The 27,944-nt window shown below is 71.3% G+C and overlaps 1 protein-coding gene across 5 annotated transcripts in view; it reads right to left on the bottom strand.

Annotated features, from left to right (window-relative positions):
- Positions 1 to 25,378, bottom strand: part of ARHGEF1 (Rho guanine nucleotide exchange factor 1) — a 32,213-nt gene extending 6,835 nt beyond the window's left edge. The window contains exons 1-26 of one of the 5 annotated variants that reach the window (XM_065573917.1): positions 25,226 to 25,378; positions 23,334 to 23,459; positions 21,770 to 21,841; positions 21,455 to 21,538; positions 20,786 to 20,899; positions 20,252 to 20,350; positions 19,898 to 19,940; positions 17,912 to 18,017; positions 15,683 to 15,823; positions 14,386 to 14,415; positions 13,951 to 14,053; positions 13,606 to 13,699; positions 12,877 to 12,915; positions 12,043 to 12,195; positions 11,796 to 11,877; positions 9,920 to 10,108; positions 9,582 to 9,766; positions 7,254 to 7,400; positions 6,975 to 7,057; positions 6,653 to 6,778; positions 4,415 to 4,529; positions 4,102 to 4,202; positions 3,208 to 3,285; positions 2,766 to 2,841; positions 1,449 to 1,616; positions 951 to 1,038 (exon numbers count right to left, since the gene is read on the bottom strand). In XM_065573917.1, coding sequence (XP_065429989.1) covers positions 951 to 1,038; positions 1,449 to 1,616; positions 2,766 to 2,841; positions 3,208 to 3,285; positions 4,102 to 4,202; positions 4,415 to 4,529; positions 6,653 to 6,778; positions 6,975 to 7,057; positions 7,254 to 7,400; positions 9,582 to 9,766; positions 9,920 to 10,108; positions 11,796 to 11,877; positions 12,043 to 12,195; positions 12,877 to 12,915; positions 13,606 to 13,699; positions 13,951 to 14,053; positions 14,386 to 14,415; positions 15,683 to 15,823; positions 17,912 to 18,017; positions 19,898 to 19,940; positions 20,252 to 20,350; positions 20,786 to 20,899; positions 21,455 to 21,538; positions 21,770 to 21,796 — 2,471 coding nt within the window. In that variant the 5' untranslated portion in view covers positions 21,797 to 21,841; positions 23,334 to 23,459; positions 25,226 to 25,378. Of the gene's footprint in view, positions 1 to 950; positions 1,039 to 1,448; positions 1,617 to 2,765; positions 2,842 to 3,207; positions 3,286 to 4,101; positions 4,203 to 4,414; positions 4,530 to 6,652; positions 6,779 to 6,974; positions 7,058 to 7,253; positions 7,401 to 9,581; positions 9,767 to 9,919; positions 10,109 to 11,795; positions 11,878 to 12,042; positions 12,196 to 12,876; positions 12,916 to 13,605; positions 13,700 to 13,950; positions 14,054 to 14,385; positions 14,416 to 15,682; positions 15,824 to 17,911; positions 18,018 to 19,897; positions 19,941 to 20,251; positions 20,351 to 20,785; positions 20,900 to 21,454; positions 21,539 to 21,769; positions 21,842 to 23,333; positions 23,460 to 24,545; positions 24,696 to 25,225 lie in introns of those variants that run through there. The other 4 variants (XM_065573916.1, XM_065573918.1, XM_065573913.1 and 1 more) reach the window with 4 other exon arrangements.
- Between the last annotated feature and the right edge of the window lie 2,566 nt (positions 25,379 to 27,944).

Below are 27,944 nucleotides of genomic sequence, written 5' to 3'. Positions count from 1 at the left end.
CCCTACCCCCCCCTGCCCCCAGCTCTGCCGGTGCCCCTCACTCCCGACCCGCAGCCCCTGCCAGCCCAGCCCTGGGCTCCCCACAGCTCTGCCGGTGCCCCTCATTCCCGACCCGCAGCCCCCTGTTAACCCAGCCTTACCCCCTCCCCAGCTCTGCCGGTGCCCCTCACTCCCCTGTTAACCCAGCCTTACCCTCCCCTGCCCCCAGCTCTGCCGGTGCCCCTCACTCCCGTTAACCCAGCCTTACCCTCCCCTGCCCCCAGCTCTGCCGGTGCCCCTCACTCCCGACCCACAGCCCCTGCTAGCCCAGCCCTGGGCTCCCCCCAGCTCTGCCGGTGCCCCTGTGATGAAGTGGGACTGTTATTAATGTTTTCACTGAATACTGTGTGTGTGCCTCAGTTTCCCCTATGCATTTCTTAGGTCTCTAGGTGGTGGGATAAGGGGTGTGATTGTTGCAGAGCCCTAGAGGGCAGATGTGATACTGTCTGCACACAGAATGGCCGACCCCCTGTCTCCTGATGGCCTGGGCCCCTCCTCTGCAAAGGTGCCAACTGAAGGTGTTGGAGAACAAAGAGATCAGGTGACCTCCTGGCCTGGGAAAGAGACAAAGGCAGAGGAGGGACTGGAGGGGGTTGCAGTTGGGAGCTGGCTGGGGAGATGGGGGGAGGCCCAGCACCAGGGTCTGGGCTCCCTGGGGCCCCCCAGAATGGACCCGGCGGAGGGGTCCCGTTCACTGGACCTACAACCTCTGTTTTAGACCATGTTCCTGTCATCTAATAAACCTCTGTGTTACTGGCTGGCCGAGAGTCCCAGGGAATCGTAGGAAGTGGGGGATGCAGGGCCCTGACTCCCACAAACTGCATGACACCTGGGCTCCCCCCCCAGTTTGCCGGTGCCCCTCACTCCCGACCTGCAGCCCGTTAGCCCAGCCCTGCCCCCCCAGCTCTCACTTCTTTCTCTCCGACACCGTCTGGGCCACCAGCTCGTAGATTTGGGCTCCGTTCTCCCAGCTGAAGATGACGTAAAAGGCATTGCGGTCTGGCAGGGGGAGGGGCCGATGAGTGGGGGGCTCCACAGTGCCTCCCCCAGGTTCACAGACCCCTCCGTCCCCCCTCCCCTCCCGCCCCCAGCACCATCCGCTCAGGCTGCCTGTGTGTGTGTGTGTGGGGGGGGACTGGACTTCCCACAATGCACTGGGGCAGCCCCCCCCCCCCCCGAGCAATTGGCTTCGCCCTAGGGTGACCAGATGTCCCAATTTTATAGGGACAGTCCCGATTTTTGGGTCTTTTTCTTATATAGGCTCCTATTACCCCCCCCCCGTCCCGACTGTTCACACTTGCTGTCTGGTCCTCGCCCACAGTTGGAGCATCGCAGTAGGGGGGCAGGGAGCCCCCCAGGCTGCCCCCCCAGAGCCCCCTGAACCCCGCAGAGCCCCCCCGGCTGCTGACCTGTGGCCACCTCGCGGGTCATGGCGGAGCTGAGTTTGATGATGGGGCTCAGGACCTGCCGGGGCTCGGGCGTGGGGCCGGGGGGGCGGCTGTGACAGCGAAGAACCAGACGCTCCTCTTGCCGCTGCAGCAGCACCAGGATGTCGTCCAGGAGCAGCACGTGCACGTCTGGGGGGGGGGGGTCAGCGGGGGGGTCAGCGGGGGGGATGCCTCCTGGCCCCCGGAGCCCCCCATCCACCTCCCGGCCCGAGCCCCCCACCCCCAGTGTCCTCACCCCCCCGTCCTGACCCCCAGAACCCCCCATCCACCTCCCGGCCCGAGCCCCCCACCCCCAGTGTCCTCACCCCCCCCGTCCTGACCCCCAGAACCCCCCATCCACCTCCCGGCCCCGAGCCCCCCACCCCCAGTGTCCTCACCCCCCCCGTCCTGACCCCCAGAACCCCCCATCCACCTCCCAGCCCCGAGTCCCCCACCCCTCCTGCCCCCAGTGTCCTCACCCCCCCAACTCCCCCAGTCCCGGCCCCCAGAACCCCCCATCCACTTCCCGGCCCCGAGTCCCCCACCCCTCCTGCCCCCAGTGTCCTCACCCCCCCAACTCCCCCAGTCCCGGCCCCCAGAACCCCCCATCCTCTTCCCGGCCCCGAGTCCCCCACCCCTCCTGCCCCCAGTGTCCTCACCCCTCCCAACTCCCCCAGTCCCGGCCCCCAGAACCCCCCATCCACTTCCCGGCCCCGAGTCCCCCACCCCTCCTGCCCCCAGTGTCCTCACCCCCCCAACTCCCCCAGTCCCGGCCCCCAGAACCCCCCATCCACTTCCCGGCCCCGAGTCCCCCACCCCTCCTGCCCCCAGTGTCCTCACCCCCCCAACTCCCCCAGTCCCGGCCCCCAGAACCGCCCATCCACCTCCCGGGCCCAAGCCCCCCACCCCCAGTGTCCTCACCCCCCCAGTCCCAACCCCCAGAGCCCCCCATCCACCTCCCAGCCCCGAGCCCCCCACCCCTCCTGCCCCCAGTGTCCTCACCCCCCCAACTCCCCCAGTCCTGACCCCAGAACCCCCCATCCACCTCCCGGCCCCAAGCCCCCCACCCCTGACCCCCAGAACCCCCCATCCACCTCCCAGCCCCGAGCCCCCCCCTCCTGTCCCCAGTGTCCTCACCCCCCAACTCCCCCAGTCCCAACCCCCAGAACCCCCCATCCACCTCTCGGCCCCGAGTCCCCCACCCCTCCTGCCCCCAGTGTCCTCCCACTCCCCACTCCCCCAGTCCCACCCCTCACGGCTCCCTGATGACCCCCAGCCCCCCCAACGCCCATCACTCACCCACAGCCTTGTCCTTACTGACGCGCCAGGTCAGGCCCCCCTCGTGCACCAGGTTCCGCTTGCTGATATCCGTGTTCTGGGGGAGCGGGGGGGGGGGGGCGGTTAGATGGGAACAGACCCCCCTGATCCCATAGCCAGCCCCCCGCCCCCAGTGTACCCCCTTACCCCATAGCCAGCGGCCCCACCCCTAGTGCCCCCCAACCCCACAGCCAGCCCCCCCGCCCCCAGTGTACCCCCTTACCCCATAGCCAGCGGCCCCACCCCTAGTGCCCCCCGATCCCATAGCCAGCCCCCCCGCCCCCAGTGTACCCCCTTACCCCATAGCCAGCGGCCCCACCCCTAGTGCCCCCCAACCCCACAGCCAGCCCCCCCGCCCCCAGTTCTCTCCCCAGAAGCCCCCCCCCCCCCCCATAGCCAGCGCCCCCACCGGGCGAGGCCCCACCTTGAACTCGCTGAGCAGTGGGTCCGTGCTCTGCTTCAGGCTGGAGAGATCCAGGCGCTTCTGATAGTCCTTCAGCTTCTGCAGGGGGCGGGGGGGCATTAAAGCCGGCTGGATGGATGGGGCGGGGGGGGGGGGGAGGCATTAAGGCCGTCTGAACAGGGGTGGGGGTGTTAAGGCCATCTGGACAGGGTCGAGGGGAGGGCGTTAAGGTCGGTTGGGGTGGGCAGGGGGGGGGCGTTAAGGCCGGCGGAGGGCTGTGGAGGGTGGCCGGGTACAGACGGACAGACAGTGCAGGGCGTTAAGGCCGGCTGGACGGACAGGGTCGGGGGGGGGCGTTAAGGCCGGCGCGGGGCTGTGGAGGGTGGCCGGGTACCAGGGCCGGCTCCAGGCACCAGCCCACTAAGTTTGAGCTTGGGGCGGCACCTGGAGAGGGGTGGCGCGGTGCTCCGGCTCCTGCCGCCAGGGAGAGCGGGGCCACGACCGGGGCTCGCCACCCTCCCCCCAGTGCTCTGGCTGCCGGGGAGAACGGGGCCATGACTGGGGCTCACCACCCTCCCCCCAGTGCTCTGGCCGCCGGGGAGAGCGGGCCCACGACCGGGGCTCGCCGCCCTCCCCCCAGTGCTCTGGCCGCCGGGGAGAGCAGGGCCACGACCGGGGCTCGCCACCCTCCCCCCGGTGCTCTGGCCACCCTCCCCTGCTGCGCTGGCGGGGGGAGCGGCCAGAGGCTTTTTTGCCTGGGGCGGCAAAAAAGCCAGAGCCGGCCCTGCCGGGTACGGACGGACAGACAGTGCGGGGCGTTAAGGCCGGCTGGACGGACAGGGTCGGGGGGGGCGTTAAGGCCGGCTGGACCGACAGGGTCGGGGGGGGGGGCGTTAAGGTCGGCGGGGGGCTCACCATGAAGTTCTCCATGTGCCGCACCTCCTGGTTGACGTGGTTGAGGATCTGCCGGCAGCACTCGGCCGCCCGCTGCACCTTCGCCCGCTCCTCCTCCTCCTCTGGAGGGACAGGCTGGGTCAGTGCCCCCGCCCCGGCCCCCAACCCCCAGCCAGCCCCCCAGCCCCCTTCTGGCTGCCAGTCCCTGGCCCACAAGCCAGCCCCCCCACCCCCCAGTGCCTGGCCCACCCCTCCCCTGGCCCCCAGCCAGGCCCCCTTCCTCTCCCCAACTCTTCCTCCCCCATGGCACCTCCTGCCCCCCGCGGCCCCTCACCCGTGTACTTGGCGATGTTCTCCAGCAGCAGCGGGTACTTGGTGAGACGCTGCATCTCGATGGGGATGATGTCCTTCAGCTGCAGCCGCCGGCAACGCGGCTGGCTCTCTGCCTCCTGCGGGGACAGGCCGCTGGGACGGGGGCAGGGCAGGCGGGGGGGGGGGGGGGGCAGGGCTGGGGTGGGAGGGCTGGGGGCAGGCTGGGGGCGTGACGAAGTGGGGATTTTCCCTGGTTATGTTGTAGGTGAGCCTATGTGAGTCGTACTGTTTTGCATGGATGCAGTGTGTGCCTCAGTTTCCCTGTGTCCTGCACCAATGTCTGGGTGGTGGGAATAAGGGGGTGCGACTTGGGGGCTGCTCCAGCTGCCAGCAGGGAGGCTGTGGCCCCCCCCTCGTAACCTGAGCCCCAGGAGGGGGATGCGACCAGGTGACTCTGGCCAGGAAGCGAGATAAAGGCCGGAGGAGGAACAATGGGCCGGGCAGGGGCCGGGCAGCTGGCTTGGAACGGGGACCAGCCCTGGCTCTGGACTCCCCTCCCCTCAAGATGGACTTGGCTGAAAGTCTCTGATCTGTGCTAACGAGCTCTGCCCTACGCCGTGTTCCTGTCGCCTAATAAACCTCTGTGTTACTGGCTGGCCGAGAGTCACGTCTGACTGCGAAGTGGGGGTGCAGGACCCTCTGGCTGCCCCAGGACCCCGCCTGGGCGGACTCGCTGTGGGCAGCGCACGGAGGGGCAGATGCTGAATGCTCCGAGGTCAGACCCAGGAGGTGAAGCCGTGTGAGCTCCTTGCCCTGAAGACAGTCTGCTCCGAGGGAGAGGAGGCTCCCCAGAGTCCTGCCTGGCTTTGTGGGGAGCAGTCCCAGAGCATCGCCCGGGGACTCCGTGACAGGGAGTGGGGCAGTCCGGGAGGCAGAGCAAGGAAGGCCAGGGGGCGCAGGGCCGGGGTGCTGGAGGGAAGCGGGGCAGGCCAGGGGGCGCAGGGCCGGGGGGCGCAGGGCCGGGGTGCTGGAGGGAAGCGGGGCAGGCCAGGGGGCCGGGGGGCGCAGGGCCGGGGGCGCAGGGCCGGGGTGCTGGAGGGAAGCGGGGCAGGCCAGGGGGCCGGGGGGCGCAGGGCCGGGGTGCTGGAGGGAAGCGGGGCAGGCCAGGGGGCCGGGGGGCGCAGGGCCGGGGGTGCAGGGCCGGGGGGCACAGGGCTGGGGTGCTGGAGGGAAGCGGGGCAGGCCAGGGGGCCGGGGGGCGCAGGGCCGGGGGTGCTGGAGGGAAGCGGGGCAGGCCAGGGGGCCGGGGGGCGCAGGGCCGGGGGCGCAGGGCCGGGGTGCTGGAGGGAAGCGGGGCAGGCCAGGGGGCCGGGGGGCGCAGGGCCGGGGGGCGCAGGGCCGGGGGGCTGGAGGGAAGCGGGGCAGGCCAGGGGGCCGGGGGGCGCAGGGCCGAGGTGCTGGAGGGAAGCGGGGCAGGCCAGGGGGCCGGGGGGCGCAGGGCCGGGGGCGCAGGGCCGGGGTGCTGGAGGGAAGCGGGGCAGGCCAGGGGGCCGGGGGGCGCAGGGCCGGGGTGCTGGAGGGAAGCGGGGCAGGCCAGGGGGCCGGGGGGCGCAGGGCCGGGGGGCGCAGGGCCGGGGTGCTGGAGGGAAGCGGGGCAGGCCAGGGGGCCGGGGGGCGCAGGGCCGGGGTGCTGGAGGGAAGCGGGGCAGGCCAGGGGGCCGGGGGGCGCAGGGCCGGGGGTGCAGGGCCGGGGGGCACAGGGCTGGGGTGCTGGAGGGAAGCGGGGCAGGCCAGGGGGCCGGGGGGCGCAGGGCCGGGGGTGCTGGAGGGAAGCGGGGCAGGCCAGGGGGCCGGGGGGCGCAGGGCCGGGGGCGCAGGGCCGGGGTGCTGGAGGGAAGCGGGGCAGGCCAGGGGGCCGGGGGGCGCAGGGCCGGGGGGCGCAGGGCCGGGGGGCTGGAGGGAAGCGGGGCAGGCCAGGGGGCCGGGGGGCGCAGGGCCGAGGTGCTGGAGGGAAGCGGGGCAGGCCAGGGGGCCGGGGGGCGCAGGGCCGGGGGCGCAGGGCCGGGGTGCTGGAGGGAAGCGGGGCAGGCCAGGGGGCCGGGGGGCGCAGGGCCGGGGTGCTGGAGGGAAGCGGGGCAGGCCAGGGGGCCGGGGGGCGCAGGGCCGGGGGGCGCAGGGCCGGGGTGCTGGAGGGAAGCGGGGCAGGCCAGGGGGCCGGGGGGCGCAGGGCCGGGGGGCGCAGGGCCGGGGGCCCCGGTACCTGAATGAACTGGCTGAAACGCGTCTCCTTGCGCTGCTTGGCCTTGAGCTGCTCCAGGGCGAAGGACTGACGGCTGCAGAACCGGGCCGAGATCTTCTGGAACCAGCTGCCCTCGGTGCCGTCAAACTGGGGGGGGGGGGCATTCACCCGCCTGTGGCTCTGCCCCCCCGCCCCTGGCCCCCCGCCCGCCCCCATCCCGGGTTCCCTGCATCCACCCCCCTGCCCCACCCCCATCCCTGGGCTCCCCACCCCCACCCATCCTGGGGTCACCCCCCACCGTCCACCCCTTGGACCCCCCCCCGGGTTACTAGCCCCCCCGTACCCGGGCCAGCAGCGTGTCCCCGATCTCGGCAATGACGCAGTCGCTCTTCTCCCGAAGCTTCTTCAGGCTCTCGAGGAACGTGGCTGGGGAGCAGGGGGGGTGTCAGAGCCAGCCAGCGCCCCCCAGCCCCCCCTGCCCCTCCCCCAGCCACACCCCCTGCCCTTCCCCCACGATACCCCCTGCCCCTCCCCAGCCACCAGCAACACCCCTGCCCCTCCCCATGCTCCCTGCCCCCCAGCCCCTTTGTATGTGCCCCCCCAAAGGCCCCCCGCCACTCACTGTGCACGTCCATCAGTTCGTCCAGGCCGGGGAAGATGTTGGCCAGTTCGGTCTCCTGGAAGAAACCTTCGCTGAGCAGCGGCTGGTAGAAAACCTCCAGAAGCACCCGCAGCATCCGCCCGTGGGCGTGTTCGGTGAGGAACAGCTCTGGGGGGACACAGGGGGGGTCAGGGGTGCACGGCTGGGGGCTCTCACTCCCCCTCCCCTGGCAGAGCTGTGGGAGGTTTGGGGGAGACTTGGAGGCTTATGGGGGTCTCCACCCCATCTACCATTGGTGGTGGTCTGGGGGGGTGGGAGGCTGGGCAGTTGTTGGGGGACTGTGTGGGCAAACTGGGGGGTCGTGGGCAGGAGTTGGGGGTTGGGAGCTGGGGGGCTGGGGCAGAAGTTGGGGGGCAGGGGTGGGTGTAGGGGGTGGGAGGCGGGGGGGGTAAGGGTGGGAGCCAGGGTCGGGAACCGAGGGGAGGAGTTGGGGGACGGGAGTCAGGGGAGCAGGAATCGGGGTGCCAGGGGGGGAGTTGGGGGTTGGAGCTGGGGAGTGGGGGGAAGTTGGGGGGCTGCGGGGATCTGGGGGGGATTTGGGGGACTAGGGGCAGGAGTTGGGGGCAGGAGCCGGGGAGTGGGGGGAAGTTGGAGGGCTGTGGGGATCTGGGGGGGATTTGGGGGACTGGGGGTGGGAGTTTGGGGGTGGGAGCTGGGGACTGGGGGGAAGTTGGGGGGCTGCGGGGATCTGGGGGGGATTTGGGGGACTAGGGGCAGGAGTTGGGGGCAGGAGCCGGGGAGTGGGGGGAAGTTGGAGGGCTATGGGGATCTGGGGGGGATTTGGGGGACTGGGGGTGGCAGTTTGGGGGTGGGAGCTGGGGACTGGGGGGAAGTTGGGGGGCTGCGGGGATCTGGGGGGGATTTGGGGGACTAGGGGCAGGAGTTGGGGGCAGGAGCCGGGGAGTGGGGGGAAGTTGGAGGGCTGTGGGGATCTGGGGGGGATTTGGGGGACTGGGGGTGGGAGTTTGGGGGTGGGAGCTGGGGACTGGGGGGAAGTTGGGGGGCTGCGGGGATCTGGGGGGGATTTGGGGGACTAGGGGCAGGAGTTGGGGGCAGGAGCCGGGGAGTGGGGGGAAGTTGGAGGGCTATGGGGATCTGGGGGGGATTTGGGGGACTGGGGGTGGCAGTTTGGGGGTGGGAGCTGGGGACTGGGGGGAAGTTGGGGGGCTGCGGGGATCTGGGGGGATTTGGGGGACTAGGGGCAGGAGTTGGGGGCAGAAGCCGGGGAGTGGGGGGAAGTTGGGGGGCTGCGGGGATCTGGGGGGGATTTGGGGGACTGGGGGTGGGAGTTGGGGGGTGGGAGCTGGGGACTGGGGGGAAGTTGCGGGGCTGCGGGGATCTGGGGGGATTTGGGGGACTAGGGGCAGGAGTTGGGGGCAGGAGCCGGGGAGTGGGGGGAAGTTGGAGGGCTGTGGGGATCTGGGTGGGATTTGGGGGACTGGAGGTGGGAGTTGGGGGGTGGGAGCTGGGGACTGGGGGAAAGTTGGGGGGCTGCGGGGATCTGGGGGGATTTGGGGGACTAGGGGCAGGAGTTGGGGGCAGAAGCCGGGGAGTGGGGGGAAGTTGGAGGGCTGTGGGGATCTGGGGGGATTTGGGGGACTGGGGGCAGGAGCCGGGGAGTGGGGGGAAGTTGGAGGGCTGGGGGGATCTGGGGGGATTTGGGGGACTGCGGGCAGGAGCCGGGGAGTGGGGGGGAAGTTGGAGGGCTGTGGGGATCTGGGGGGATTTGGGGGACTGCGGGCAGGAGCCGGGGAGTGGGGGGAAGTTGGAGGGCTGCGGGGATCTGGGGGGATTTGGGGGACTGGGGGCAGGAGTTGGGGGCAGAAGCCGGGGAGTGGGGGGAAGTTGGGGGGCTGTGGGGATCTGGGGGGGATTTGGGGGACTAGGGGCAGGAGTTGGGGGCAGAAGCCGGGGAGTGGGGGGAAGTTGGGGGGCTGCGGGGATCTGGGTGGGATTTGGGGGACTGGGGGTGGGAGTTGGGGGGTGGGAGCTGGGGACTGGGGGGAAGTTGCGGGGCTGCGGGGATCTGGGGGGATTTGGGGGACTAGGGGCAGGAGTTGGGGGCAGGAGCCGGGGAGTGGGGGGAAGTTGGAGGGCTGGGGGGATCTGGGGGACTGGGGGCAGGAGCCGGGGAGTGGGGGGAAGTTGGGGGGCTGTGGGGATCTGGGGGGATTTGGGGGACTGGGGGCGGGAGTTGGCGGGTGGGAGCCGGAACCGGGGGGTCAGGGGGGAGCCGGGGGGCTGGGGACTAGGGGTTGCAGTCTGGGGCCGAGGTCTCTCCCCACCCACCGTTGATGACCTCTTGCCGCTTGACTTCGCCTTTCTTCAGCCTGAGGAGGGTGTCGGGGGGGACCCGCTGGCGCCAGGTCGGCGGCTCCGGCTCCAGCTCCGAAACGCGCGGCTCAGTCTCCTCAGACTGGGGAAGCAGAAAGGACTGCGGGGGCTCCCCTCCCCCGGCCCCCCCGGGCTCCGGGCTGTGGGGAGAGGGTGCGTGAGAGCAGGGAGGGCTGCGCCCCAAGGCCCCCCCCAGTCCCTCAGCTCCCCCCCACTTCGCCCCTAGCCCCAGCCCCCCGCCCCGCTGGCTTGCAAAGGGTGAATCCGTGGGCTGGGGGCTCCCCGACACCTACGTGACGCCGCCGGGCCTCGGGCGCCCCGGCCCCAGGGGGGGTCTCTCCTGCAGCTCCCCGGCGCGGGCGGCCGCCTCAAGGTCCACGTCGCTGCGGGAACGCAGCTGCTTCCCCTTGGCCGAGCCGCGCTGCGAGCGCTTCCGCTCGGTCACACGCAGGCTCTCCGATCGGCCCAGCCTCCCCGGCAGCCTGTGGGCGCGGACAGCCACGGACGGGGGGACACGGACCGGACCAGCCACGGACGGGGGGACACGGACCGGACCAGCCACGGACGCGGGGACACGGAGCAGACCGGACCAGCCACGGACGCGGGGACACGGACCAGACCAATCACAGACGGGATGACACACGGACCGGACCAGCCACGGACGGGGCGACAGGGACCGGGCCAGCCACAGACACGGGGACACGGACCGGACCAGCCACGGACGGGGCGACACACGGACCAGACCAGCCATGGACGGGGCGACAGGGCCGGACCAGCCACGGACGGGGGGACATGAGATGGGTTGGGGCGTGGACAGGGGAGCCCCAGATGGGACCGGCCATGAAAGGGGAGGGGGAACCCACAAACCAACCAGACACAAAGGGGGGCATCATAACAAGCCATGGGAGGCAGAATCATCCAATCACAGAGGAGGAGAAGCCACAGAGGGTACAAATGGACCAATGGGAGAAGCGAGGGGGGGATGGAACAGCCAATGGGAAGCAAGGATTGGAAGACAAGATCAGGCACAAGGTGTGAAGATGGGGGGGGGCGGGGGGTGTTCATGCTTCAGACCAGGGCCCCACAGCCATGCACCAGGCTCCGGGAGGGGGTCGTGCTGCAGGGAGCGGGGGGCTCAGTAGGGGGCGTTCTCCCTGGCACTAGTGCTGACCCCAATGCAGCACTAGGGGGCGCTGCGGGGGGCTCAGGAGGGGGTGCTCTCCCCGCCAGTCAGGGCTCGCCTGATGCCCCAGAGCGGCGCTGGGGGGGGGCAGTAGGGTGGTGCTCTCCCTGGTGCTAGCGCTGACCCCAATGCAGCGCTAGGGGGCGCTGTGGGGCGCAGCAGGGGGTGCTCTCCCCGCCAGTCAGGGCTGGCCCAATGCCCCAGTGTGGTGCTAGGGGGTGCTGGAGGGCAGTAGGGGGACGCTGTCCCTGGTGCTGGGGGGCAGTAGGGGGACGCTCTCCCTGGTGCTGGGGGGCGCTAGGGGGCCCGGCAGGATGAGAACCGGGTACTTAGCTCAGCCCGTGGGTGTCTCTAAATTATTTTCCCCGCGGAACCAGCCTGTCCCCACAAACATGCAAATTGGGGGGCTCCAGGGGGGTCACCGACCTTTTCCATTTTCTAGGAAGAAACAGCAGGAGAAGAGGAGCGTTAACTGTGGGGGAGGGGGCTGCCTGGCCCAGAAGGGACCCCCCAACACGATACACACAGAGGCACTCTAACCACTAGACCCCCCTCCCCCCCAAACCAGGGAGAGAACCCAGGAGTCCTGGCTCCCAGCCCCCTGCTCTAACCACTAGACACCACTCCCCTCCCCCCAAACCAGGGAGAGAACCCAGGAGTCCTGGCTCCCATCTCCCCCTGCCTCCAACCAGCAGACCCCATTCCCCTCCCAGAGCCGGGGGGCCATGAATGGGGCAGGGCAGTAGCTGGGGTGCTCCTGGGGTAGTCAAGGGGCCGAGTGAGAGCAGGAGCAGGGTCAAACCCCCCACCCCGCCCACCACTCGGGGGAGTTGGCCCCCCAGTGAGGTCCCCGGGGGAGGGGCATGCAGGGGCAGGAGTGAAGAGCAGAGAGGGGGACAGACAGACAGACAGGGAGGGGACTGCAGAGCATGGAGTGTGGGGGGGAGGCACCTCAGGGTGGCCCCCCCTGTACCCCCAGGACTCACCTCTCGTTCTCAGCACTGTCCTCGGGGGGCTGCTCGCTGGGGGGGGCCTCCCCCTGCTCCACGGGGCACTGGGGCTCTGACCCTGTGGGGGAAAGGTGGGGAGAGCAGGAGATGGGGGCTGGGGAGGGGCAACAGCAACCCCCGCAATGCTGTAGCCCCTCCCCCCTTGGACCTTTCCCCAACCCCCCCCCATATGTCCAGTCCCTTCTCCCCCATGTCCTCCCCCAGCCCCTCCCCCACCTCTTACCCAGCTCCGCATCGGTCCCCTCCCCCGGAGGGGGGTTCACGGTCACAGAAACTCCGGGGGGCTCAAGCCCTGGGGTCCCGGCCCCCTTGCCCCGGCTCTCGCTGCGCTCCAACAACTTGAGAACCTTCCGCTCCGAGGCCACGGCCTTCTCCGCTGGGGGGAGACGTGGGGGTGGGTCAGTCACTGCCGGGCGGCAGCACTCAGAGACACCCCCCCAAATCAGCATGAGCCCCTGCTCTGACCACTAGACCCCACTCCCCTCCCAGAGCCGGGAAGAGAACCCAGGAGTCCTGGCTCCCAGCCCCCTGCTCTGACCACCAGCCCCCACTCCCCTCCCAGAGCCGGGAAGAGAACCCAGGAGTCCTGGCGCCCAGCCCCCTGCTCTGACCACCAGCCCCCACTCCCCTCCCAGAGCCGGGAAGAGAACCCAGGAGTCCTGGCTCCCAGCCCCCCCGTTCTAACTACCAACCCCCATTCCCCTCCCAGAGCCGAGGAGAGAACCCAGGAGTCCTGGCTCCCAGCCCCCCCCCCCATCTCTAACCACTAGGCAGCTGAACTCTACACACAGCCGAGTGGTGCTGGACACAGACGCGGGGGGGGGGGGGGGGGGGGCGGGCGGCTGCATGCTGGGGCGCTGGGGGGTGAGGTGGGGGGGGTCAGTGATTGATGGTTGGGGTGTCGGGGTTAGTGTATTAGGGGGGGCAGCCCAGACCCCTACCCCCCAGGTGAGAAGGACACACACTGGTTGTGGGGAGAGTTAATGGGGTTACAGGGGCAGGGGCCCGGGCTGGGGTGCCCCGGGGGGGCCATGCATGGGGCTGGGGAGGCCGGTACCTTCACCCTCGGGGACTTTGCTTTGTCTGAAATCAGAATCTGCAAGAGAGAAGAGCGAGGGAGAGCAACAGGCTGAGGGGGGGTAGAAATGGGGGGACCCCGCAGAGCCCCACAGCTCCCCTGGGACTAGTACCCCAGCAGGGCCCTCCCCGGGCCCTGAGCCCCTGGGGAGCTGAGTGGGGCCCAGGGCATGGCCTGGCTCATAGAGAGTGGGGGGCGGAGGGAACAGAGTAGAAGTGGGGGGTGGACGAGTTACCCCACAACATCCCAGAAGTAGGGGATTTCAGATGCGCTCAGAGCTTCAAATCTGGGGGCACACGGGAGCCGGGGAGCTGCAGGGCACACAGGGAGTCGGGGAGGTCAGGGGGCGCATGGGCAGTTGGGAAGTTTGGGGGTGCACGGGGAGCCAGGGGGGTCAGGGTGGCACAAAGGGAGCTGGGGGGCACACAGGGAGTCGGGGAGGTCGGGGGATGCACAGGCAGTTGGGGAGTTTGGGGGGCACACAGGGAGCTGGGGGGTCAAAAAGGGAGCCGGGGGGCGCACAGGGAGCCGGGGGGGTCGGGGCAGGACAATCTGGGCTGGGAGACCCATGGGCACAGGGCAGATCCGGGGTGTGTGAAAGTCAGAGGACATGAGGGGCGGCAGGGGGAGTGATTTGGGGGTGTCAGGGGCGGGGCCAGGGGGTGCAGAGAGGTCCGTGGGGGCAGGGACCCCGGCACCCCCACGTACTGTGCGACTCCCCGCGGTTCCAGCGCGTGGCGTCCAACAGGCTGAAACCCTTCCGCGGCTTGGGGGGCTCCTCCGGCTTCCGGCTCCCCGACATCTGCAGAGTTGGGGGGAAGGTGAGTCTATGGGTCAGAGAGCAGGACTGGGGCTCGGTCCCAAACTGTCCCGTGCTATGCAGGGGACCACGGGGGGGACCAGGTGTGAGCCCCCTCCAGCCGGGGAGAGAACCCAGGAGTCCTGGCTCCCAGCCCCCCACCCCTCGCTCTAATCGCCAGCCCCCCCTCACCTCCCAGAACCAGAGAGAGAACCCAGGAGTCCTGGCTCCCAGCCCCACCCCCAGCATCTCACCTTCTTGCGGAAGAAATTCCCTTTCGATTTCTTGCTCTCGCCCAGTTTGGTTTTAACCCCCAGGTACTTCATGTAGGTCACGATGGCGGCGAAAATCGCGGAGCTGGGGGGGAGTGGGGCACATCAGTGGGGGGGGGGGGGGGCGGAGGGTGCTGTTCTGGGGGGGTCAGGGCTCTATCTCAGACAACTTGGCTACACCCCAGTTCAGGCAGCTCCAGATTTCCCATGGGGTGTCAGGGCCCCCCGAGGCACTGCAGTGTGGGGCCAGGGGGGGCCGAGCTGCAGAATCCGACGTCGCTGCCCAGACACCAAAGGGGTAAGAGGAACCTGTGATCCACCAGCCCCACACCACAACCCCCGTCCTGCTGGGGGGGGGGGCGGGTTCATCCCCCCCATCCAGAGACCTGGGTGCACGATGCCCCCCCATTGTTTTACCTTTTTTCCTCGTCGGTGGAGATTGTGGGGCTGTAAAGAAACAGGGAAACAAACCTAGGTGTCCGGGTCAATTACCGGCTCCGGAGACCCCATCCTGACACCTGTCCCCCCCTCGAGTCCTGTGCTCTGTGCAGGGCAGCCCCCCCCCCCCCCGCATAACCCCCCCACTCCCCCAGCATAACCAGTCCCTGCTCCTCACATAACCCGCCCCCCCATCTCCCCCGGATAACTGTCCCCCGCCCCCCCGGATATCTACCCCCCGCCCTCCCCGCATAACCCGCCCCGCGCCTCCCCCACATAAGCCCCCCACTCCCCCAGCATAACCTGCCCCCTGTCTGCCCGCATAACCCACCCCCCTGGATAACTGACCCTGCCCTCCCTGCATAACCTGCCCTCCGCCTCCCCCACATAACCCCCCCCACTCCCCCAGAATAACCTGCCCCCTGTCTGCCCGCATAACCCACCCCCCTGGATAACTGACCCTGCCCTCCCTGCATAACCCGCCCTCCGCCTCCCCCACATAACCCCCCCACTCTCCCAGCATAACCCGCCCCCCGTCTGCCCCGGATAACTGTCCCCCGCCCCCCCCGGATATCTACCCCCCGCCCTCCCCGCATAACCCGCCCCGCGCCTCCCCCACATAAGCCCCCCACTGTCCCAGAATAACCTGCCCCCTGTCTGCCCCCATAACCCACCCCCCTGGATAACTGACCCCGCCCTCCCTGCATAACCTGCCCTCCGCCTCCCCCACATAACCCCCCCACTCCCCCAGCATAACCCGCCCCCCCATCTCCCCCGGATAACTGTCCCCCGCCCCCCCCGGATATCTACCCCCTGCCCTCCCCGCATAACCCGCCCCGCGCCTCCCCCACATAAGCCCCCCACTCTCCCAGAATAACCTGCCCCCTGTCTGCCCGCATAACCCACCCCCCTGGATAACTGACCCTGCCCTCCCTGCATAACCTGCCCTCCGCCTCCCCCACATAACCCCCCCACTCTCCCAGCATAACCTGCCCCCCGTCTGCCCCGGATAAGCCGCCCCCACCCCAGCAGGGACCCAGCACTCCCTGGCTGCCCCGCCCCCCATGACCGCATGGGGCGTTGACCCTGGGGCTGGCCATGGGGCAGGGAAGCCTGTTCCGGTAGCAGGAGGGGGCCAGGGGCGCGTCTGGGCCAGGCCGGGGGTCGGGGGAACAGCTGGTTCCCATCCAGCCACATGGGGGGCCCGGAGCAGCCGAACCAGATGTTCTGGGGGGCCCTGGGCAGCTGGCGGAGGGGGGGCGGGGGGGTCACTCACTGCATCTCGTCCAGCCGGGCCAACAGCAGCTCGGCCAATTGCTTCTCCTTGGCCTCCCGGATCCAACGATCCCTCGTGTGATACGACTCCAGTTCCGCGAGCTCCTGCTCGCCCGGCGTCATCCCCATCAGCCGCTTCGACCTGGGGGGCGGGGGGGGGGACGGTGAGCCAGGCCCCCGGCCCCTGCCTGCCCCCCCGATCCAACCCCGCCGCGCCGCCCAGCCCCCCAACCCCGCCCCCCACGGCCGCCCAGCCCCCCCAACCGCACCGCCCAGCCCCCCAACCCTGCCCCCCACGGCCGCCCAGCCCCCCCAACCGCACCGCCCAGCCCCCCCAACCCCGCCCCCGCTGTACCCCCCACCCCCGCCCCCCACAGCCGCCCAGCCCCCCAACCCCGCCCCCACCCCCCACGGCCGCCCAGCCCCTCCCAACCGCACCGACCAGCCCCTCAACCCCGCCCCCGCTGCACCCCCCACCCCCCAACCCCACCCCCGCCCCCACAGCTGCCCAGCCCCCCAACCGCGCCGCACAGCCCCTCCCAACCCCGCCCCCGCTGCACCCCCCACCCCCCAACCCCGCCCCGCCCCCCACGGCCGCCCAGCCCCTCCAACCGCACCACCCAGCCCCCCCAACCTCGCCCCACCCCCACAGCCACCCAGCCCCCCCAACCGCACCGCCCAGCACCCCCAACCCCGCCCCCGCTGCACCCCCCACCCCCAACCCCGCCCCGCCCCCCACGGCCGCCCAGCCCCCCCAACCGCACCGCCCAGCCCCCCAACCCCGCCCCCGCTGCACCCCCCACCCCCGCCCCCACAGCTGCCCAGCCCCCCAACCGCGCCGCACAGCCCCTCCCAACCCTGCCCCCGCTGCACCCCCCAACCCCCAACCCCGCCCCGCCCCCCACGGCCGCCCAGCCCCCCCAACCGTGCCGCCCAGCGCCCCCAACCCCGCCCCCGCTGCACCCCCCACCCCCACGGCTGCCCAGCCCCCCCAACCGTGCCACCCAGCCCCCCAACCCCGCCCCCGCTGCACTACCCACCCCCCAACCGCCCCGCCCAGCCCCCCCAACCCCGCCCCCGCTGCACCCCCACCCCCGCCACCGCCCCCCACGGCCGCCCAGCCCCCCAACCCCGCCCCCGCCCTCCACGGCCGCCCAGCCCCTCCCAACTGCGCCGCAGAGCCCTCCAACCGCACAGCCCCTCCCAACCGCACCGACCAGCCCCCCCAACCCCACCCCGCCCCCCCAACCGCCCAGCCCCCCAACCCCGCCCCCGCTGCACCCCCCACTCCCCAACCCCGCCCCCGCCCCCACAGCTGCCCAGCCCCCCAACCGCGCCGCACAGCCCCTCCCAACCCCGCCCCCGCTGCACCCCCCAACCCTGCCCCGCCCCCCACAGCCGCCCAGCCCCCCCAACCACACCACCCAGCCCCCCCAACCACACCGCCCAGCACCCCCAACCCCGCCCCTGCTGCACCCCCCACCCCCCAACCCCGCCCCGCCCCCCACAGCCGCCCAGCCCCCCCAACCACACCACCCAGCCCCCCCAACCTCGCCCCACCCCCCACGGCCGCCCAGCCCCCCCAACCCCGCCCCCGCCCTCCACGGCCGCACAGCCCCTCCCAACCGCACCGACCAGCTCCCCCAATCCCGCCCCGCCACCCCAACCGCACAGCCCCTCCCAACCCTGCCCCCGCTGCACCCCCCACCCCCGCCCCCGCCCCCCACGGCCACCTATCCCCCCCAACCGCACTGCCCAGCCCCTCCAACCCTGCCCCCCACGGCCGCCCAGCCTCAACCACGCCACCCAGCCCCTCCCAACCGCACCACCCCGCCCCCCAACCGCACAGCCCCTCCCAACCACACCACCCAGCCCCCCCAACCCCGCCCCCGCCCCCCAACCGCACAGACCCTCCCAACCGCACCGCCCAGCCCCCCACGGCTGCCCAGCCCCCCACGGCTGCCCAGCCCCCCCAACCCCGCCCCCGCTGCACCCCCCACCCCCCAACCCTGCTCCCGCCCCCCACGGCCGCCCAGCCCCTCCCAACCGCACCGCCCAGCCCCCCACGGCTGCCCAGCACCCCCAACCACACCACCCAGCCCCCCCAATGCCGCCCCCACTGCACCCTCCCCACCCCCCCAACCCCGCACCCACCACCACAGTACCCCACCCCCGTTACCTCACCCACTCCCTGTTCACCCCCCACATGGGAGCCCCCGGCAGGACCCACCTGAAATCCTCCAGCTGCCGGGAGATCTCGGGCTCCTGGCAGTTCTGGATGTCGTTCAGGAACTGGCGCAGGGTCTCATCCGGGAGCAGCTCCGGGCGGCTCCGGTCTGTGGGAAAAGAACAGGGCGCTGCGAGCTTCCCCACAGCAGTGCCTCCAGCCAGGGACCCTGGTGCTGCGAGCTCCCCCCAGCAGTGCCCTCAGCTGGGACCCTGGTGCTGCGAGCTCCCACCAGCAGTGCCCTGAGCCGGGACCCTGGTGCTGCGAGCTCCCCCCAGCAGTGCCCTCAGCTGGGACCCTGGTGCTGCGAGCTTCCCCACAGCAGTGCCTCCAGCCAAGGACCCTGGTGCTGCGAGCTCCCCCCAGCAGTGCCCTCAGCTGGGACCCTGGTGCTGCGAGCTCCCACCAGCAGTGCCTCCAGCCAGGGACCCTGGTGCTGCGAGCTCCCCCCAGCAGTGCCCTCAGCCAGGGATTGAGACTCTTTTCTGGCACCCAGTGAAGGATCCCGGTTCTGTATTTGGAGGAGGAGACTCCCAAAGCCCCCCAGGACCCGGCCTTTCCCCAGCTCCCCTGGCTACAGCCCCACACGGGACCTGCCCCCAGCCACCCTCCACCGAATCCGCATCCCCCTCCCCAGCCTGGCTTCTAAATGATTTCATGATCTCCACACACAAAGCAGGGGCGGGGCTGGATATATGGGGACCCCTCGCCCGGGGCTGGGACGTGGCCCCTCTGGGGTGGGGACTGGGACCCAGCTCTGTGGCCGTTTGGGACAGGAAGTGAAGGTGAATCCTGGTTCTGAGCAGCAGCTTCAGCCCAGTAAAATCTGGGGCTTTCCTAGGAGATCAGGTGGGGGGGGGGGGAGTCACGGGGTGTGGGGGAGTCAGGGCCCTGCAGCCCCACTTCCTGCGATTCCCCGGGACTCTCAGCCAGCCAGTAACACGGAAGGTTTATTAGCCAACAGGGACACAGTCCAAGCAGGGCTTGTAGGTACAACCAGGACCCCTCTGCCAGGTCCCTCTGGGGGGCAGGGAGCTTAGACCCCAGTCCTGGGGGTTCCCTTCGTTACCCCAGCCAGCCCCAAACTGAAACCCAAAACCCTCCAGCCGGCTCTCTCCCTCCTTCTCCCCTCTCCCCTTCTTCTCCCCCTCTCCCTTTGTCCAGTGTCACCTGGCCCCACCCCCCTCCTGGCTCAGGTACCCCCTGCTCTCCCATCCCCCACGCCGACAGTCCAGTAACACTCCCCCCCCCTCCCGAACCGGGGGGGGGGGGGGGTTCAGCCCATCCGGCTGCAGTGCTGCGCGACGGCCACCAGGTGGCTCCCTGTGCCAGCTCGGCAGGGTCTGCCCCCCCCCCCCCGCCACATCCGGCCTTTCCCACGGCCGCGCCCCAGCTCTGCCAGCCCCCCCCCAGCCCTGCCGGTGCCCCCCACTCCCGACCCGCAGCCCCTGCCAGCCCAACCCTGCCCCCCCCAGCTCCGCCGGTGCCCCCCACTCCCGACCCGCAGCCCCTGCCAGCCCAACCCTGCCCCCCCCAGCTCCGCCGGTGCCCCCCACTCCCGACCCGCAGCCCCTGCCAGCCCAACCGTGCCCCCCCCAGCCCTGCCGGTGCCCCTCACTCCCGACCCGCAGCCCCTGCCAGCCCACCCCCCCCCAGCTCTGCCGGTGCCCCTCACTCCCGACCCGCAGACCTTGCTAGCCCAGCCCTGCCCCCCCCCAGCTCTGCCGGTGCCCCTCACCCCCAACCTGCAGACCCTGCTAGTCCATCTCCTGGATTCTCCTTGTTCCCTGGTCTAAGCTGCTGTAAACAGCTGCCGGGTCCCACCCCAGAGGCAGCTGCATCTACAGGGGCGGTTGGTGAGCCCAGCAGGGGACCCTGAGGAAGCAATGGGGTTCAGGATCTCCACTGCCCCATCTGGCCCGAGGGAATCGGGGGGGGCTGGGAGGCGGGTTATCTCCATTCACCCCAAGCTCCGAGTGCGACACTCACCCAGTTCAAACTGCACCTGGGCTGGGATGTGGACACGCAGGAGCTGGAGAGAGAGGGGGGGGGATTAGAACAAAGGGTCGATTTCCCCAGGGGGGGAACCAAGGGGACCCGGGGCCTGAGAACTGCAGCTGGGGGGGATGGTGAATGAGATCTGGGTGTGGGGGTCGTATGTCTGATGTCCCCATAGGGGGCCCCAATGAAGTCATGGGGGGGTGATGGCTTGGGTGGGGGACGGGTTCCTTGGGATGGCTCGGTCACCCTTGGGAGAAGGAATAGTGTGGGGGGGGTAGGGCTCATTCCACAGGGACGGGGGGGGTCATTCTGGGGAGTGGGGAGGTCATGGGGGGTTCTCACCCCCGCCTTATCCAGGAACGTGTGGTAGAAATCCAGGAAGAGTTTCTTGCCCTCCTTGGGGCTCGCCTTGCGGATCAGCTCCACGTGCAGGTAGCAGAGCTGGAGGGATTGGGGGGGTCAGAACAGGGGGCACCTGGGAGCCGAGGGGGTGGCCAAGTCTCAGCCTGCCTCCCCGCTGCCCCTCCCCCGCTGCCAGGTACCCCCCAGCCTGCCTCCCCCGCTGCCCCTCCCCCGCTGCCAGGTACCCCCCAGCCTGCCTCCCCCGCTGCCAGGTACCCCCCAGCCTGCCTCCCCCGCTGCCAGGTACCCCCCAGCCTGCCTCCCCCGCTGCCCCTCCCCCGCTGCCAGGTACCCCCCAGCCTGAGGTCAGTGACCTTTGACCTCCAGCCGGGGGGGGGGGCCTCAAACATCCCACCAGGTCTAGGGAGCTGATGCCCCCACCATCTCTGCCCCTCTCCCCTGGGGAGGGTTCGCCCCCGCCCCCCCGCAGCCGCTGTGCGAGAGCTTCCCCCCCCGACCCCCCCCTGCGCTCACCACGGGGCAGGAGTCGAACTGCAGAACCACGTGCTGGAGAAAGGCCATGAGATAGGCCGGGTGCGACTTCACCACCACCATGCTCTGGAACACGCTGCTGTGGTCCTCCGGCGTCTGGGGGGGGACGGCCTGGGAATGAGCCCCCCGCTGAGCCCTGCCCCCCGGTCCCCTCCCCCCCACACCTCCTTCCCCACTCCCTCATCCCCTCCCACACACACCCTCCCCCAGTCCCCCGGTCCCCTCCCCTAGGCCCCCATCCCCCCCAAACTCCCTTCCCCACTCCCTCATCCCCTCCCACACACACCCTCCCCCCTCCCCCGGTCCCCTCCCCTAGGCCCCCGTCCCCCCACACCCCCTTCCCCACTCCCTCATCCCCTCCCCCACACACCCTCCCCCAGTCCCCTATGCCCCCATCCCCTCCTCCATCCCCCACCACACCCCAAATCCCTCCCCCGTGCCCCCATCCCCTCCCCTACACCCCTGTCCCTCCACACAACCCCTCCCCCACTGCCACACACCCCCAATCCCCCCCATGCCCCATCCCCTCCCCTACACCCCTGTCCCTCCACACGCCCCATCCCCCACTCCCTCATCCCCACCCCACTCCCCAATGACACAGCCCCCATGGCCCCACCCCTGGGACCCCCCATCTCCCAGGCCCCCCCTCACCGGCTCGATGTCGTTCTCAAAATCCTCGTCCTCAGCCCCGATGATTGCCACGCTGGACCCACTGTGGGCGCCTGGTGCCGGGCCCTGGGGGCAGAGAGAGAGGGTGGGATGGGCCCCATGGGGGAGGGGCAGGGGCCCAGAGAGGGCACCAGGGGGAACAGAAAGGGGGAGGGATTGAGGAGCCCAGGGGAGAAGAGCCTTGGGGAGCCCCACCCCCAATTTTAACCCCCGACCTGCGTGCGGGAGGGGGCTGGGGCCAAGCAGGCCCTTCAGCAATAGGGTATCGGGGACCCCTCCCCTCCCCCCACCACTCACCCCGTTGTACGGCTCGTCCAGATCCATCCTGCCCTTGGGGGGCTCCCAGCTGCCGGCTCGGGGGGGACCCACCTGCCAACAACACCAGGGTACGTCACAGGGGCGCAGGCAGCAACCCCCGGCACCGATCCCTCCCTGCCCCCCACGTGCCTCGATCCCTCCCTGCCCACATCCCTCCCCGGCCCCGATCCCTCCCTGCCCCCATCCCTCCCCGGCCCCGATCCCTCCCTGCCCCCCAGCCCCGATCCCTCCCTGTCCCCCCCCGGTCCCGATCCCTCCCTGCCCCCCACGGGCCCCGATCCCTCCCTGCCCACATCCCTCCCTGTCTCCCCCCCGGCCCCAATCCCTCCCTGCCCCCGATCCCTCCCTGGCCCCCCCTGGCCCCAATCCCTCCTTGCCCCCATCCCCCCCCGGCCCCGATCCCTCCCTGCCTCCCACTCCAGTTGAGCCTGTCTCAGCCCCCCATGGGAAAGGACACCCCCCACTGGTACAAACCGCCCTCCCCCCACAGGGGATGTGGGGGGGCTGCGCGTGCTTGGGGGATGTTTAGGTGTACTGGGGGATTTGGGTGTACTGGGGGGGTTGGGTGTACTGGGGGCTGCGCGTGCTTGGGGGTGTTTGGGTGTACTCGGGATTTGGGTGTACTGGGGGGGCTGGGTGTGGGGGGGCTGCGTGTGCTTGGGGGGTGTTTGGGTGTACTGGGTGTGGGGGGCTGCGCGTGCTTGGGGGTGTTTAGGTGTACTGGGGGATTTGGGTGTACTGGGGGGGCTGAGTGTGGGGGGCTGTGCGTGCTTGGGGGGTGTTTGGGTGTACTGGGATGTTTGGCTGTACTGGGGGGGCTGGGTGTGTGGGGCTGCGCATGCTTGGGGGTGTTGGGGTGTACTGGGGGGGCTGAGTGTGAGGGGCTGCGCGTGCTTGGGGGTGTTGGGGTGTACTGGGGTGTTTGGCTGTACTGGGGGGCTGGGTGTGGGGGGGCTGTGGGGAGCAGCGGGGGCCGAGCGCTCCCTGTGTCTCCTGCACACCACACGCTCCTCGCCTGGCCCGACATTCCAGCGCGAGCTGGAGGTGAGCGCATGATGAATACAGGGTCTGTGTGGCACAAAGAGGCTCAGATCCCTGGCCGGGCGGGGGGGCTCCCGGCTGCCAGCTTGACTCACGCCACACCCCCGGGACCGGGCGGGAGCCCAGAGATGGGCGGGGGCGTCTGCCGGAGCCTGCAGAGCACTAGCCCAGGCGTCACTGCCCCCCAGTGGCCGGTTCCGGAATAGCGACTCCCCCCCAGCACCAGCCGGATCCTGTGGCGGTCAGTTCCGCAGGTCTGGCTGAGCACAAGAGCAGCCGGGTGGGGGGTAATTTCATCCCCTCTTCTCTCTTGGGGGGGTGGAAATTGGACCCCTCGGCTGCTAGAAAATGTCAGCTGAGCGGGGGGCAGAGGGAGCAGCAGGTGGGGGGAGCTGGGGGGAGCTGGGGGCAGCAAGTCGGGAAGGAGGGGGATGGGGAGGTAAGGATCGGGGTGCACGGGAGGGGCGGGGAACAGCAGCCCCCCAGCCTCCCCATCTGGTACCTGCCTCCAGGCGATGCCGAGATGTGGTTACAAGCAGCAAATCCCCCCTCCCCGGGGGCTGCAGGGCCCGGATACCTGGGTTCCTCTGCGCGCCCCTCCCTCAACCGGAAAGGCGGCTCCGCTGCGCTGTAACAGAGAGCCAGGGCCCCCGATTATTTACAGCGAGAGACTCGGAGCCTCGGCTTCCTGCAGGAAGTGATGAGCCCGGCCACATCCCCCCCGGCCCGACCGACCCACAACCCCCTGGTGCCAGCCACTAGCCGGGCCCCGACCCGCAGCCCCTGCTACCCCCACCCCCCGCTCTGCCGGTGCCCCCCACTCCCGACCCGCACCCCCTGCTACTCCCACCCCCCGCTCTGCCGGTGCTCCCCACTCCCGACCCGCAGCCCCTGCTACCCCCACCCCCCGCTCTGCCGGTGCCCCCCACTCCCGACCCGCAGCCCCTGCTACCCCCACTCCCCTGCTCTGCCGGTGCCCCCCACTCCCGACCCGCAGCCCCTGCTACCCCCACTCCCCTGCTCTGCCGGTGCCCCCCACTCCCGACCCGCAGCCCCTGCTACCCCCACCCCCCGCTCTGCCGGTGCCCCCCACTCCCGACCCGCAGCCCCTGCTACCCCCACTCCCCTGCTCTGCCGGTGCCCCCCACTCCCGACCCGCAGCCCCTGCTACCCCCACTCCCCTGCTCTGCCGGTGCCCCCCACTCCCGACCCGCAGCCCCTGCTACCCCCACCCCCCGCTCTGCCGGTGCCCCCCACTCCCGACCCGCAGCCCCTGCTACCCCCACCCCCCGCTCTGCCGGTGCCCCCCACTCCCGACCCGCAGCCCCTGCTACCCCCACCACCCGCTCTGCCGGTGCCCCCCACTCCCGACCCGCAGCCCCTGCTACCCCCACCCCCCGCTCTGCCGGTGCCCCCCACTCCCAACCCGCAGCCCCTGCTACCCACCCCACCTCTCTGCCGATGCCCCCCAATCCAGACCCGCAGTCCCTGCTACTCCCACTCCCCGCTCTGCCGGTGCCCCCCACTCCCGACCCGCAGTCCCTGCTACCCACCCCACCTCTCTGCCGATGCCCCCCAATCCAGACCCGCAGTCCCTGCTACTCCCACCCCCCGCTCTGCCGGTGCCCCCCACTCCCGACCCGCAGTCCCTGCTACCCCCCGCTCTGCCGATGCCCCTCACTGCCGACCCGGGATCGCTCGGGCTGTTCCTCACAGGTGGTGGGTGGGGGAGGGGTCTCTGTGTCCGCGGGATGCGGGGGGGATGGGCCCCCTGGGCCCCGCCTGTCCCGGGGGGTGGGTCAGAGATGGCGGGTAAAGTCCAGTGAAATATTTCACCAATTCCAGACATGGCAGGAATCGGGGGGGGGGGGGGGGGGGAGGACAGTTGGGCATAACCTGGCCCCGACCCCCCCGGTACCCCCTCTCCATCTGTCCCCACAGGGGGCACCCTCGCAAACATCCCCCCCCCCCCCCCCATGCAGGGTCTATGGCCCCGCCCCGTGGGGCACAGAGCACGTCCCCGGCAGCGGGGGGGGGGAGGGGGATTCCCCCGCTAGGGGGCGCCACCTCTGGAAGGGGGGTCAGGACTGGCCTGCGGGGGGTGGACACGGGGCCCTTCCCCTCGGGGGGGGGCATCTCAGATCCAGCCCCCCTGGGCCCCCAGAGCCCTCACAGCCCCCAGGCTAGAGAACGGGGGGGGTCCGGGGGCGCCCCCCCTCACAGTCCCCGAGAACCACCCCTGCCCCCCAGCGCCCCGCCCCCCAGGGCGCCTCCCGAACCCCCCCAGCCGCCTCCCGGCCACCTTCCGGGAGGGGGCGCGACGCGAGTCCGGGGTATTCCCACCGGAAACGCCACTTCCGCTCCGCGCCCCCTCCCCCCCGGGGCGGGTCTCACCCGCCGCTAGCTCCGCACCGGACCGGACCGGGACCGGTCAGGCCGCTCCGCTGCGCTCGGCTCCGGCGGCGGGACCAGGCCGGGGGGGCGGGAGCAGGAAGCCGCTGCCTTTTCCGGGCTCCCCCCCCCCGGCTCCGTGCAGCGCTTCCTGCCCCGGCCACGAGAGACCGGGACCCCCCCCACCGCCCCCCCTGCACCGCCCCCAACATCCCACACTGCGCCCCAGCTCCCCCCAACATCCCCCAGCCCCCCTGCGCCCCCTGCACCGCCCCCAACGTCCCACACTGCGCCCCTTGCACCCCCAGTCCCCTTGCACCCCAGCTCCCCCCTGCGCCCCCAGCTCCCTCTCTGAGTGCTCCCCACAGCTTCCCGCACCGCCCCCAGTCCCCCCACTGCGCCCCCAGCCGCCCGGCACCGCCCCCAATATCCCCCACCCCCCCCGCACCACGCTCTGACTGCACCCCCCCAGTTCCCCACTGCTCCCCGCCCCGCCCCCTGAGTGCACCCCCCACTGCTCCCCGCACTGCCCCACCATCCACAACATCCCCACCCCCCTGAACCACCCCCAACCCCCCTGAACTGCCCCCAACACCCTCCAGCCCCCCTGCACCCCAGCTCCCACACTGTGCCCCTGCACCGCCCCCAACATCCCCCTGCACCCCAGCTCCCACACTGCGCCGCCTGCACCGCCCCCAACATCCCCCAGCCCCCCTGCACCCCAGCTCCCACACTGTGCCCCCTGCACCGCCCCCAACATCCCCCAGCCCCCCTGCACCCCAGCTCCCACACTGCGCCCCCTGCATCGCCCCCAACATCCCCCAGCCCCCCTGCACCCCAGCTCCCCCTGCACCCCAGCTCCCACACTGCACCCCCTGCACCGCCCCCAACATCCCCCAGCCCCCCTGCACCCCAGCTCCCACACTGCGCCCCCTGCACCGCCCCCAACATCCCCCAGCTCCCCTGCACCCCAGCTCCCACACTGCGCCCCCTGCACCGCCCCCAACATCCCCCAGCCCCCCTGCACCCCAGCTCCCACACTGTGCCCCCTGCACCGCCCCCAACATCCCCCAGCCCCCCTGCACCCCAGCTCCCCCTGCACCCCAGTTCCCACACTGCACCCCCTGCACCGCCCCCAACATCCCCCAGCCCCCCTGCACCCCAGCTCCCACACTGCGTCCCCTGCTCCCCAGCTCCCACACTGTGCCCCCTGCACCGCCCCCAACATCCCCCTGCACCCCAGCTCCCCCCTGTGCCCCCAGCCCCCCTGCACCCCAGATCCCCTCTATGAGTGCTCCCCCCAGCTTCCCGCACCGCCCCCAGTCCCCCCACTGCGCCCCCAGCCGCCTGGCACCGCCCCCAACATCTCCCACCCCCCCGCACCACGCTCTGACTGCACCCCCAGTTCCCCACTGCTCCCCGCACCGTCCCCAGCTCCCCCAGATTCCCGCACTGCCCCAGCACCCGCAACATCCCCCACCCCCCTGCACCACCCCAACCTCCCTGCACCGCCCCAGACCCCTGCACCCCCAACCCTCTGAACCTCCCCCTTGCACCCACTTCTGACTGCACACCCCAGCTTCCCCGCACTGCTCCCTGACTGCACCCCACTGCCCCCCAGCTTCCCCTGCCCCGGAGCCCCCTGAACCACCCCCAGCCCCCCACTACATCGCCCAGCCCCCAAACCTTCCTGCACCCCCTCTGACTGCACCCCCCAGTCCCCTGCTGCACTCCAACCCTGTACCCCCACTGACTGTATCCCCAGCTCCCCACTTTATTTCCTAGTCCCCCTGCACCACATCCAGCCCCCCAATCCCACTGTACCCCCACCCTCCAACTCCACTGCAAACCCACTCACTGCACCCCCAGCCCCCCACTCCATCCCCTAGCCCCCCTAAACCCCCACTGATTGCACCCAGCCCCTCACTGCACCCCCTGCATCCTGTCCAGCCCCCCACCTCTAGCCCTCCGAGTCCCCTGGGGACGCACCCCAGGCCCAGTGTGGGCACCCAAGGGTCGCCCCCGCGTGCCAGGCCCGATTCCCCCGGGGGGGGGGGGGTCTGAGCCAGCAATGGAGTCTGCGCCCCTCCCCCACCCGCGGCGTGAGCGCCCCCTGGCGGCGAACCCCGGGTGCTGCGACTCCCGCGCCAGCCCCCGTCTGAAATTACCGCGCAGGGAACTAGCCCTGCGGCCCAGAACAGCTGAGATTTCAAAGACGCGGCCCCTCGGGTGGGGGGCGGGTTATACAGGGACCCCTCGCCCGGCGCAGGACGCGGCCCCTGTGGGGTGGGTCGGGGGCGGGTTATACAGGGACCCCTCGCCCGGGGCAGGACGCGGCCCCTGTGGGGTGGGCCAGGGGGTGGGTTATATAGGGACCCCTCGCCCGGCGCAGGACGCGGCCCCTGTGGGGTGGGTCGGGGGCGGGTTATACAGGGACCCCTCGCCCGGCGCAGGACGCGGCCCCTGTGGGGTGGGGCTGGGCGGGGGCGGGTTATACAGGGACCCCTCGCCCGGGGCAGGACGCGGCCCCTGTGGGGTGGGCCAGGGGGTGGGTTATATAGGGACCCCTCGCCCGGCGCAGGACGCGGCCCCTGTGGGGTGGGTCGGGGGCGGGTTATACAGGGACCCCTCGCCCGGCGCAGGACGCGGCCCCTGTGGGGTGGCGCTGGGCGGGGGCGGGTTATACAGGGACCCCTCACCCGGCACAGGGACGCGGCTCCTG

Source organism: Chrysemys picta, chromosome 20, assembly GCF_011386835.1.
Source record: "Chrysemys picta bellii isolate R12L10 chromosome 20, ASM1138683v2, whole genome shotgun sequence".
Classification (NCBI taxonomy): domain Eukaryota; kingdom Metazoa; phylum Chordata; order Testudines; family Emydidae; genus Chrysemys; species Chrysemys picta.
Note: the sequence above shows the minus strand (reverse complement) of the source record. Positions and strands in the feature narration are given on the sequence as shown.